Genomic DNA, 13,724 nt, shown 5'->3' on the forward strand with positions numbered 1-13,724 from the left:
TATTCATTGCATTATAAACTTTAGGGTTGATGGACAGTTGTGTCTGTGTGGGGGATTAACGAGTCAGTGAGAGTCCTTTTCGGCCAGTTACATCCAAGAGTCCTGTGTTGTGTGTCTTTGTGTGTTAAAATGCCTTGGGGTGCATCACATGACTAATGTGATTGATAGACCTGTGACAAGACCTTTTGTGTCTGCGTTTTGAACAGCTTCTCATAACATTCTTTTGCATCATTTAGCCAAGCTGAATTGACCCCAACTAAGTGGCACTACTGTGCTGGCAATTGGATCCATGAGAGAGGGGGTGGGCCTGTCCATCCCTCAAGTATGTCTGTGAAGATTCTCAGTCATCCTGGAAGTTGATATCTAAGTTCCCATTGATGGGTTTGACACGCAAACACATCTAAGGTTCTTATTTCCTTCCTTTCTGTTTTTGCAGTTTAACACTAAAACTATAATAATAGGAAACATACTCTTACTTTGTACAAATCTTTCAAACAGGATAAATGACAGAATAGTTCCTCAGAAAACATTGGTCTGAGCTGATAATGTGGTGCAGCACTTCAGAGCTACCGTAATTTATATACACGGCCTGTGACATGGACAGATGTGCTTAAAGCTCCAGTTGCACCTGAGACAGGTTAATTGTGTAGCTTGATGGATAAGGAAAGAGAGAAGAGAGAAGGGGAAAGGTACATGCATCCCCCACAACAGTCCAGCTATTTTCTAGTTCATTTATATTGTGAAAGAGGAAACTTGCGCTTGAATATGCCAACATGATCTTGACTAAGCAAATTTGCGTATTTTCTATTGATCGGATGCCTTCAAGTCCTCATTCTTTGTTTGTTCACATGGGCTAAAAATCTTCAAAAGGACTGTGAAAATCTATGTCATTTTGTAATCAGGTTAAAATTTTAACTCAGGCTTCGTAATGTAGACACTGATGGTTTTGGTTTTAATAAGACATGAAGGGATAAAAAAACACACACTAGATAGAGGAATATGTAAAAGATAATGATTATGGTTAACTAGTTGGAATGCCTCTTTTTTTTTTTTACCCGATTTTTAATTCAGTTACGCAAATATTTAGCATGAATCCAAGAACTGCTGAGCGGAATGAATACAGCCGCACGGTAGAAGAGGTCCTTGTGTGGCATGGCTTAAATAAACATCACATCCTGCAGCTTGTCAGAAGCAAGTGAAAATGGAAAGTCGAGGATTTTTCTTTGGCATTTTGAACCACTCTGTGTTTCTCTTCTCACCATATGAGAGTTGTTCTCTTTAGTTTAATAACGTTTCCTCCTCTCTGCATGATGCCGTACGTACGCCACTGAGGGATTGGTGCAATACAGTAAATGTCACCACAGCAACTGTTAGAGAACCAAACACTTTCTAAACACACCTCTGTGCCAACTTGATTTCTCCTCCCGTCCTACCTCTGTCTTTTCTTCCGCCTGTCCTTTCTTGTTAACTCTATACTCTATTCACTCTTCTCAGACCTAATAACATCTGTACGAAGAGCAGCCTGACTGAGGCACTGTTTTCCCATGCTCCCTCTCTCTGTCTCACCCTGTCCTGAAGTAGGGCTGCTATTTCTGGTGCCAGTCGGGTCAGTGTACTGTAATTCTGCTGTATCATGTAAGCAAACAAGTTTGATAGGCCATTGTTATTCTTAGATGTGACAGGGCTGGAAACATGTCCCGGAGCTGTCATTTCATTTCAGTGGTGTGTTTGAGTGGAAATATTACACGGTGGTATACACACTGTGTGTCTGTACAAAACTGCCAGGAGGTTAGTGTGTTCTATCGTTATAATCAAATGCAATATAGCCATAATTATTTTTGCATATAATTATGCTCTCAAATGTTGTCTGTTTCTTACAATGGCGTATAGGGCCATAAGTAAAAAAAATAAATCAAATAAAATGGACATGGGGAGGGAGGTAATATTACGGGAAAAACACCAATCTTTTAAAATTAAATTTGTATATTTACAGAGATTTTAAAGTCATACATTTTATAGAAACCTCAGACATACTCTGAAATTAAAGTCACAAATCTACGAGACACTCAATTGCTGCTGTGTAGCTTCTCAGTTAGGACACAAGAACTGTTCCATTTTCGCCTCATTGGGGCAGCTTGTAATGCGTTATCATCCTTTATTAGAGTATCGTTATCTTCTTTACACCACCAACCAGTGGTTACAGTATGAAGAGAGTATGAAAGTGTGGGAAATATGTAGACACTGTCATTCAGGGATATAATAAATACTGTATCATGAGCTAAGATTAGACCACATGTAAAGCCCTAGATTAAAGGTTGTTTGTGAAATACCAGTGTTCACAATGTGAGTGATAACATATTCCAACAAATAAAACGCCAGCAGCACAGGGCGATGCGTGTGAGGAATGTAGTGTGATTCAAAAGTTGAAAATGAAAAGTTATTTGCCATTAATGGTAGATGCATCCTTATTCTCTCTTATACACACACACACACGCACACACACACACACACACACACACACACACACACACACACACACACAAGCTCTGCTCATCATACTCATCCTTTCATGTCTCAGTGGAGTCTCACCTTTTTCTTGCCGGACATAAATTAAACATAAATTGGAGTCAAAGCAGGGACAATCCTTGGTATGTAAATATTAATCCAGTACATATCTAACCTTGTAGTAGAAGAAACAAATGATATAAGCACTCTGTAATGCAAACAAAACTGCGGGCTCTCTCTTTTAGATTTATAGATTCTAGACTACGTATTTACCTTTAGAGAGAGTGGAAAGTCTGCTGTTGAATCACCAAGTAAGTGCCTGGAAAGCAGTGAATGAAACACTGCAGAGTAGAGATGTGTATCATGTGATAGTTGTGCTCTGAGACATTTGCAAACCATTTAATAATGTGTTTAGTGCTGGTAGTCACTCTCCCTGGTACATATGAAGTAGGTACAGCTTAGAGACCTTGAAGCATGTATATATATATATATATATATATATAGGTGTGTGTGTGTGTTTGTTTGTGAACAGATCCTGTTGCACATATGATGGGCTCGTCTCACATCACACTTCCCAGACAGACAGGCTGAAAGCTCACAAGTTCTGTGTGTGTCTGTGTGTGTGTGTGTGTCTGTGTGTCTGTGTGTGCCTGTGCGCGTGTGTGTGTTTCCTCTTGACCTCAGCAATCATGCTGTCAGTCATTGCTGCTGCTTTGATCTGAGTTTTTCTCACATTTGAGATGGGGCTTTCTTGATGCTTTTGTCCATTCATTTGAAAGATATATGACAGCTAGTGAATAGTAATTATTCACTAGCTAATTTTGGTGACCCCCTGACCTTTTCTCCAGCACAACCAGGAGGCCACAATTTTTACTTTTCCACAAGAAAAAAATAAACTCTAATCAACAGATTGTCATGATATTTGTTCAGTATTTTCATGGCTTACCATTTTACACACTCTTTCCTATCGCACCACCCTCAGGTCAAAGAGTCAAGAAATGTGCTCGCAGGATGTTTCTTAATCTAAAGGCCAAAATGTGATGGAATTTACTGATGGGGACATCCTCTTGTAATTACCTTTCCTGCAGCACAACCCGGTCAGTATCCTGTTGACTAGGTCCAGTATTTTCACATTGTGTGGTGTATTGAATATCAAACTCTCTTGAGGCTGCAGGTGTGGCTTTAAGCCTTTTTTCTTGTTACAACCCTTCCTCTTAGAAATTAGGTTTCTATACTGCAAGAAAATTTTTAAAGAAAGAAAAGATACTCAGAGTAATTATATATTTTTTAAGAAAATAGTGAGGAAATGTTGTTCTTTAACAGTTCCACCCAGTTGATATTTATCGATAATGACTGCACAAGCAGAATACTCTTGTGACTGTGTATTGTTGTGGTTATGTTTAGGCACTCACAGAAAAGTTAGGGAAAGACAGGACGTGATTACTCTATATATATCTATATCTATATATAGATATAGATATATATAAATGTAATTTCTAGGAGAAAGCTTGTTTTCCAAATTTCCCTAAAACATAGTTAATGAGCATTTAATACCATCTTTAATGTAGGTTTTTGATCTATTCTGTGTAGTCTCTGAAGGGCCATGTTCTGCACCCGAACCACCGTTCTTTCACCCGGTTCGATTCATCTGATTAATGTCAAAAAGTGCACAGGACGCTTATCTGGTTTGAATACCACTCAATGTGCTGAAGGTGGACGTCCTGTCCTTCACCAGTGACCATCTGTGGTCTGGGCCGTTGCCAGAGCAGGCGGAGGGAGAGGGGAGGTCGACTGCAGCTTGTCAATGACTCTTTCATGGTTAGAACGTCAAAACAGATTCCAGCCTTTGAACAAACACATGCCACATCTCATCTGTCTACTGTACCTCTCAGAGGGATGACTGAAGCATCTGCTTAAAATATACCGCTGTAGGGATGCCCTGGTGCCTCACCTGGTAGAGTGCGATCCACAAACAAGTCCTTACCACAGTGACCTGGCTTCCAATCATTCATTGCTGCATGTCATCCCCTTTCTCCCCTTCTTTCCTTTCATTCTCTGCTCTGTCACACTCTATCAAATAAAGCAGAAATGACAAAATATATGTATGTGGTCATGAATGTGAAAAAAAAGAAAAGAAAAGATTGTCTTCTGATCCCCAACAATAGTTTTCCGGGTTTATAGGAAGTTGTCTTTACACGTATAAGTGAAGAGATTTTATATACCTCAGAAGCTCAGAGTCTGGCAGGAAGCTTTGTTATCATCTCTCCCCACAGACAGAAACTGATTATTATGTCTACGATGAAATCAAAGCCTTTTGTCAGGATACACAATGTCTTTGATATGACTTCCCTCATGAGATTATCCTATCTGCCTTTGCTCTCCTTTACAAGGGGTGTGTTGTGGGGCTTATTTTGTCTTATCTTTTAAGTGCACCTAATTTTGTCGTGCCTTTGAATACAATCCATCCTCTTTGTGGGATGAGCTGTGTTTTACGGGGGAACAGCTGAACCAAGATGTTTATTTCTGTGGAGAGATCACCTGCAGCCTACACTCGAGCTCTTTGAAGCTTGATTATCAGCGCTGACACACTAACTGAGATGTGCGTGTGCACGGGTATGTGAGTGTGTGAACCAGACTCAATTAGCCTCATGAATCAAAGCAAAAATATCCCTTTTAACTGGTTTCTCTGGTGTGTTTCATGTGTATCTGTGGGAATATAAACAGTGCTGTTGTTGAAATAAGGATTTCTCTTTCTCTTTCTGCAGTGTGGGAATCCTTTTTATTATTAAATCAATGCATTCCTGTTAAGTTCAGCCGTCACTTTTTAAATTTATTTTTATTTCTTATGTCACTTTAGGTCTTCTTCTCTCTGAGAAGAAAAGTGAAAAAACCACATGTTGTGGGTTTATGGGGCTTTAATTTGACCAGGTTCAGTGTTTGAGCTAAGCTAAGTGGCTGCTGGCTATAGCCTTATAGTTGATTTACAGACATGAGCGCAGTATCAAGCTTCTCTTGGCAAGAGAAGGAAAAAACATATTTCCTAAAATACCAAACTATTCCTTTAATATTGAGCATTGACATCGGGTTAAATATATTCTGGATTTTTTGATGTTGCTCTTGGGCCTGAGGTCTGTCTGACCAACTCCGCTCCTTAACTGGCTCCCCACAAGGACGCACGCTTTCACTGCTATTATTTATCAAGTGGTGTGAGGAATCCTACCTTCAACTGAACCTATCTAAGAGAAAATATATGATAATTGATTTTTTTGAAGATGTGCCAATATACCTGAAGTCACATCAGTTGAAGGTCAGACAGGGAAATGTGTACAGTCTTACAAATACCTTTGGACCATTATTGACACAAATCCTAACTTTGAGGCAAAATTGTGAAGCTGTGTACGAGAAGGAGCATCAGTGTTTGTTGTGTGTGAGGAAACTGTCCTATTTCCAAATTGACAAGACCATGATGACCTAATTCTACCGTGCTTTTTCTGAATTGATTTTATCTTTGGAATTCTGTGAATCAAATTGTTAAATGATCCAGTAAGCTGCCAGCCTAACCTAGCGTCCCTGTAAACCAGACAGTTACAGTGGATAGCTGGCCTTTTAAATGGCCGCTCGCATCTTTTGAACGGTGAAAATCAGCTTCCTCATTTTGGACAATGGTTCATAGTCCCAAAGTACAGAACAAAACGGTATAAGGAGAGCTTTGTTCCTGAAGCCCTCATTCATATCAATAAAGTGTAGAGACACACAACACTGCAGATAAGCAAGATTTGATTTATTTGTTAGTTTTTATTTACCTTGCATTTGATGTTGTCTGTGATGTAATATAGTTCAGCAGTTTAATACATGTTAACGTTATTTTGGTTGGAGCATTGAGTATTTGTGTACACCTTTAATATCACAATTTTCAGTCTTATCCCCATTTGGATGTTATTCAGGATTTAATGTTTACACAGAAAAGAAGACACCTGGTTATTTATATCCTTGTATAGATCATAACATTACCTCTGGTTTGTGAGCACCTCTGTGCTGGTGTGTCTTGATTTTTTAAAATCTCTGCCACTCATTGCTGTACCAACAAGGAATTATCAGAGACCTAAATAAGGCATCTAAATGACGCAGTATCCTGGTTTCCTGTGGAGTACTCCGGCTAGCATATCCATGTTTCTGAACCCAGGATAAGATAAAACGTACTTGGGATAATCAAGAAACTCAAGAAGGTCAGCAGCAGATATTTACTAAAGTATACACAACACATTCCCTTCTCCTGTGAAAATCATACACTCAGCATGTGAAATTGTTGTCTCGGGGTCAAACACACCCTCTCGCTGTGTTTGCTGAGGGGAGTTTGTTAAACTGGAGAGGCCCAGCTTTGCCAGCGGTTAGAGGGGATGCTCAGCTTTTCGTCTGTCATACTGATTTAGGACTATTACCCAATGTGCATGGACTCTGCTCTCATTATCAGAAAGGATCGATCTGAGGCCTTGGAGTGCCATCTTCTCTGACTGATGCACTATGGAGATGAATGCTGATCAAATTACTAAGAAAATTTGATTGAGCTTCCCATGAGCAAACAGACTCTAGCTGTCAGACAGTATAGGGAAAGACTGTGAAGCATTCGGTCTGAACTGCAAAGTAGAATCTGACTTTTTACCTGGTCATGCCACTATGAATTGCTCTTCTTACTGAAGGAAAACCCTCAGGTGGGGGATGGGATGCTCCAAGTGAGTCAGCGTTGTCCTTTCTTTGCTAATGGCCAGGAAATGTCTGTGTTGGAGAGTCTAATTGGATTTCTTTAACAGGAAAGCATCTGTCCAGCTCCATTAGCCAGTGGTAAACAGCAACACACAGCAGAGGGAGAGGCAGGTGGGAGAATAAAAAGGGGGAGAGATGCGAGGAGGCAGTTTAGATTGGGGGAATGAGTCAGAGGAGTCAAGAAGGGGGAAGCGTGTTTGTTGTTGATGAAGGTGCACGAGTAGTCAGAGGTTTAGTTTGAGGTACAGCAGTTAATGTTGCAGGAGTAAAGAGCCAGAAGTGAAGCAGGGATGAGTCTGGATAATAAGCTCATTAGCAGGCAGCCCTGGTGTTATGGTAATTCACTTAACTGCAGATTACACATCTGATTATTTCTATGCCTCCATGCTGACGACAGCCGTGGAGGCATTATGTTTTTGGTTGTCCGTTCGTCTCGTGAACGCCTTGAGGGATTTTTGTGGTGTTTTTTTATTTTTTTATTTTTATTGTTTTTTTTTTTTTCAGCAATGGTGTACTCCACACACCTGGCTGGAGATTACCCAGTATGTCAACAGATATATCTATTGTCCAGTGAGCAGCTGTAATAGAGAAATGCCTTGCCCAAGGGCACCTCAGCAAATCATTTCCTTTTATCTAATTTACGCAGATTATTTTAACATCTGTTTAAAGCGACATGTATCGCTAAAGAGCAGCCTCTGTGGCCACAATTCACAATTTAATGGTAAATGCTATGACATAGATGAACTTAAAGTCGTCTGACATTAACCACCGGAAAAGTGCTCTTTCTTCTTTCAAAGTCTTGTTTTAACAAGAGGCATCACTGAATGGAGTGGCCTAAGTTTGGGACTTCAGTCATGATAACTGTTATTATGTGATCAAAGCTCCATGGTTACGTCAGTCCACAACAACTGAGCAAACATGATCTGCTGACCATGAGATGCAGTTGGAAGCTCTTGAAAAATTTATTAAATGAATCTTGATATGATGTGGTTTTTTTTCTGTCTTGACAAAATGATGCTGTTAATATACAATAATACAATGATGTATAGGTGAGACAAACTAAATGTACTGCTGTGGAGGTTTATTACTTCTGTTCAGTTCAAGTTTTTCAAGTCTTTAAGACAGATTCCTCTTCATGAACCAGAGTACAAATGATAGTGGAAGCTGACTGAGTAAGTAGAGGTCAATGCAGGACACATATGACTCTCATTTACATTTTCTCGGGCAGCGCTTGACATTAACTCAGACATTTCCCTCCATCACATCTTTCTCTCCCGTGAGAAAAGCTACATTCACCAACACAATGAAAAGACACTCAGTAAAGGCTAAATCAAACCTGGCGGCCTCATACCTCCAGGCTACAGCTCTCGTTGGCATCTCATACATCTACTGAAACACTCCGATGCAACGTGTAACTAGGGGTCCTCCCTATAAACTAGCAGGATGCGTCACGGCGAGAGACCCTGGAAGGGGAAAACCACTCGTTCCTCAGAGACGCATCGTGAAGGAACAGTGGGGCTACTATGCTGCCTGTAAATTGAGCCTTTCTTCCTGTGAGAGGGTGACATGGTGGAATGCAGCACATTAATGTGGACATGGGTGGGCTTCTCATTCCTGTCATAGCATCTCTCTCTTCCCTTTGACCCACCATGACTTTCTTCTCTCTTTTTTTGCCTCCATGGCTCCATTCCAGTTTATCTCAACAGGGTGTGGATGCAGAGGTTGTGTGTTTCTTCAGCATTCAGGTTCTTGTCAGGATGACTGGTTTTTAACCCTGAGGTTCTTTCTTAACGCCATCCCGTCCATTTCAGGTTGAGTTCAATGAAGCTTTATTGGCATGAAGTTTTGATCAGCCAGGTTGATATAACACCCAATATTATTTTATCACAGATGCAGTATATTGATGTGGGTGTCTGAATGTCACATTGTCATGGTGTACTGGGGCACTTACAGAACAGAGACATTGTTAATGTTGAGTAACACCTGTGTTTTTCATACTGTAACAAGTCAAAATTACCCCCCCACCCCCCCATCACATGTCTCGTGGCCTCTTTAGTAAACACTCAAGAGGCAGAAATTTGAATTTGATATTTTTTGCTATTATTGTACATATTCGAGTCAGAATGCAGTTATTTTGATGTGTAGATGAAGAATTTCTTTAATAATTGCCATCAGTGTTTTTAAGTTCAAACAGTATTTGCATAAAGCAGTAACTTCACTGTTCTGTTGCAGGCTGACAGTGACACTAACACACCATTTTTGGTCTCAGATTTTTGGAGCAAAAGCTTATTTTCAATTTGTGAATAAAATTACCTGTGGGGAAATGCTGTACATTCAAAAATAAAGAAAATAAAGAAAAGTCAAAAAGTTTTTTACGCCTTGCTGGAGTGGAAAAATTGGTGCATTGATAAATGTATTAATTTAGTGAATAAATCGTGATGTGCATGGAGCACATTCCTCAAATTATTACATGACACAAACATAAATGTGATATTTCCATCACATTTTCCACATCATTTTCATTTGTTTCGTCGGTTAGCCTGGCACTCTTTACTCTGCCAACTATGTCTTAAGGAACATTGGATGTTGCCGGCTCAGCTGCCAGTCAAACGTGCACACCAGCTCACCCACTCAGTGGCTTGAAGCATTTCTGTTATATCCCCAATGATTTTAGAAATAAGAAAAAGAAAGATGATAGATTCCACAATTTATTTCTGTTTTGATGAAATATTAGGAAGCTGATAGTTATGAATGATTAAAACATGTTGAACAGACGTATTCAACAACAACCATATTCACTCTCTTTCTTCAGCATGGGCCACTGTGGAGGTGAACATGGAGGACAGAGTGGAAGTGTTCAGGGGCGAAACAGCTCAGATCGCCTGCATGTTCAAATCGGATGACGGCATCGGCGGCACGACCATAAAGTGGTTCTATGTGAGTTTGATCGAGCCTGCTGCACACATACACACATACAGACGTAAGTATGATTTTTCTTTGCATGTGATGTTTGATCCTTTAAAAAAAAAAACCTTTAGACGACACGGTCAGGCGAGAGGCAGAACATCTACTTCCAGGACAGCACCATGAAGACTGTACACCGAGGCACACCGTTCACTGACCGGATCAGTGTGAACGGTACCGGAGCCAGTGGAGGAGTGGTGTTGACTATCCACAATGTGAGGCTGGAGGACGAACTGGAATTTATCTGTTTCATCAACAGTCTGACGGTTGGGGATGGGGAGGGACGTACAAAGCTCAAGGTGTTTGGTAAGATTCAGTCTGAGATGGCCTCTGTTAACAGCACCAGATACAGGATAACAATAGATGATGCTGAAAGAATGGGTATCATTAGTTGTTGCCTGTGGCCAATTCAACTTCACATTTCAACTGCTTTCAGTGAATACAACTCAACCAATAGTTCAATGTTTACAGCTTTTTCAGTCCTTTCACGTGACTTGCAATTTCAGCTTATTGCAGTGATAACCCTTCAACTGAACCCTTCAACTCCTTTCAGTGTTTCCAATGACAGTTCAGCCCCTCACAAGCATTTTGACATGTTTCCTTGAACACACTGAGACACTGAAACAGTTTGAAACCGTTGAAAACTGCAATTTTTCACCTGCCAGAACACATTAACTTTTTTTGTCTTTTTATGCCTCCACGTCATAAAAAGATGGAGGTGTACAACTGCGAGATGGTAATTCTAGTGTAGTTCTTGATTCAGTTCTTAATTCCTATGCAGAAACACCAGCCCTCCCTACCATTGAAGTTGCTCAAAAAGGCTTCTCAGTCAGTGAAGACAGCCTGTCCAAGGTAAACATGCTTTCAATAATGAACATCAGAGTATGTATGTTATGAAATGACTGTCAGGCTTTAGTTCAATTTTTTGAATTTATTCTTGTCTCTTTGTCTCCTCTCCCTCAGATTGGGGTCTGTGAGGTCAAAAATGGCTTCCCCAAGCCGAACATCACTTGGTACAGAAACAACACGCCACTACGCAGTATTCAAGATGGTGAGACGGATTCACATCAACATCTGCAATACATTTCTACACTATTTTTGGTTGTTCCTTATGTGGTTTAAGGTATTTTCCTCAATTTGCCTCTCTTTTCTTCCTGTCTTGTGTGTTTTCACGTTTTTGTTCTCCAGTGGTGCTCACTACCACTGTTGAATCCAGTGGTCTGTACTCAGTTAGGAGTGAGCTGAACATGAAGGTAATGAAGGAGGACAAGGATGCTCTGTTCTACTGCGAGGTCAACTACTTTGTTCCTGGAGGGACCAGGATGACAGAGACCAACCGTATTAACATCACTGTATACTGTGAGTTTCACACACAGCTCTGCTGAATACTGTTGATCTGTATGTTTCATTTTTTTTAAAAATCTAAGAGTCTAACACTAGTGTTTCATCCTTGGTTTAAGTGAAACCTGGACACTAAAAAAACTGAGAGCTGCACTATGAAGCAGGATTTGAGGTTAGCGAGGTAACTTCAGGTTTAACCGTGGGTTTAACAGAGCTTCTAACAAATGGAGGGAGAGTTTATCAAACTAAATATCTAATCACTCTTATAATTTCATTATTAATCGAAGAAAGATTCTTTAATGCCAACAGAATTCCTGACAGTGTCAAAGCTGTCTCTTCTTCCACCACTGCAGCTCAGAATAACATTAGGATGATAACTGGAAAATAAAAACTGAACCCACTGATGTCTTTGATTAGAAAAATGATCTACACACTGTTAAATATTACCCATGATTATGAATGAACATTTCAGTCAGTGGAAGTCAGTCTCTTCTCTCCTCTCTGCAGCAGAAACAGTCTGACATAACTTTAATTTTATTTTTTATCTTTATCACATGTTCATAATGGTTTGTTCATCATGAGACAAAAGAGCAAAAATACTCACTCAGTAATTTAATAATAACTCATGTGCATATATCCTGAGCCTGACTTTGATAGCTGGAAATTATTTCCAGTGTTTCTTTTCTTTTCTAATTATGTGATCATATTGTTTACATTTCACCTTGTTAAATATCACTTTAGTGTCACTATACCCAAAGTTACCTGCAGTTTTCACTGGTTCTTCTTATATTTTTTCATGGTTCTGACGTAGTACAGGTTATCCAGGATTGCAAATGTTAGGTTCAGTTAAGCGAGATGATGAAAGGATATCCTGGGTATGTTGAACTTGCTTCATAGTACAGTGTAGCCAGATGGCCTCCATTGTTGATAGAGATGGGACAGAGGGCCCTCACCAGCTGAGGTTTAAAACCTCCCACCAGCCAATCAGCCAGCAGCACTTGAAACACCACCTTAAGAACATCACTCACACACACTCACACTCACACACACACACACACACACACACACATAGAAAGTAGTTATTTATATATGTTAATATGTTAAGATACGTTTGCACTTAATAAATTGCTACTTTGCAATTTATTTTGCTCAATCTTGTAATTCTGTTAGATGGTGGCAGGATAGTTTAGTAAGGCATAAAACTGACAAAAAACATAATTGTATAGTTAGGCATAAAAACGTCAAAAAAGTCATATAGTATGGTATAAAAATGTCATAGTATAGTAAGACATAAAAATGTCAAAAAACGTCATTGTTTAGTATTGCATACAACGTCATAGTATAGTAAGGTATAAAAACATCATGAAAACTACATGGTTCCCTCTGGGTACCAGTAGGTAAATTGATGATTCTATTACCTTACAATGATACTTTTATGCTTAAGCATACTGTGAAGTGTTTTTGCCTTACTATACCCACATAGAAACAGGAAAAACATGTAAACTTTACACAGAAGGGTCCCAAAGAAGGATTGAACCCAGAACCTTTGCACTGAGAGGCAACAGCTCAAACTACTGTGCTACAATATATTCCCATTAGAAGACCTATTATAAACATGCCTAAAAACATCACTGTATAGTAAGGTGTAAATTATCGTAGTATATTAAGGCATAAAAACATCAAAAGACATCATATATTATTATTGCAAATAAACATCAAAAAACGTCATAGTATAGTATGGGATAAAACTTCATAGTATAATAAGGCATAAAAACATCAAAAAAATGTCATAATTTATTATGGCATAAAAACATACAAAAACGTCATAGTATAGTATGGCATAAAACGTCATAGTATAATAAGGCATAAAAACATCAAAAAACATTATAGTATAGTATGGCATAAAACGTCATAGTATAATAAGGCATTAGAGAATCAAAAAACGTCATACTATGTTAAGGCATAAAAATGTCAAAAATCGTCATGCTATAGTATGGCATAAAACGTCATAGTATAATAAGGCATAAAAACATCAAAAAATGTCATAATTTATTATGGCATAAAAACATACAAAAACGTCATAGTATAGTATGGCATAAAACGTCATAGTATAATAAGGCATAAAAACATCAAAAAACATCATAGTATAGTAT

The 13,724-nt window shown here is 39.2% G+C and overlaps 1 protein-coding gene across 1 annotated transcript in view; it reads left to right on the forward strand.

The window, feature by feature from the left end:
- Nucleotides 1-11,630, forward strand: part of LOC111650925 (cell surface glycoprotein MUC18-like) — a 28,591-nt gene extending 16,961 nt beyond the window's left edge. The window contains exons 2-6 of the mRNA XM_023400859.2: nt 10,079-10,203; nt 10,305-10,536; nt 11,012-11,082; nt 11,194-11,281; nt 11,419-11,630. Of these exons, the coding sequence (XP_023256627.2) occupies nt 10,079-10,203; nt 10,305-10,536; nt 11,012-11,082; nt 11,194-11,281; nt 11,419-11,615 (713 nt within the window). The 3' untranslated portion in view covers nt 11,616-11,630. The remainder of the gene's footprint in view (nt 1-10,078; nt 10,204-10,304; nt 10,537-11,011; nt 11,083-11,193; nt 11,282-11,418) is intronic.
- Nucleotides 11,631-13,724: the final 2,094 nt, after the last annotated feature.

The sequence above is a fragment of the Seriola lalandi genome, unplaced genomic scaffold (genome assembly GCF_002814215.2).
Source record: "Seriola lalandi dorsalis isolate HSWRI2012SDOR001 ecotype SW California unplaced genomic scaffold, Sedor1 jcf7180002053065, whole genome shotgun sequence".
NCBI classification, from domain to species: Eukaryota; Metazoa; Chordata; class Actinopteri; order Carangiformes; family Carangidae; genus Seriola; species Seriola lalandi.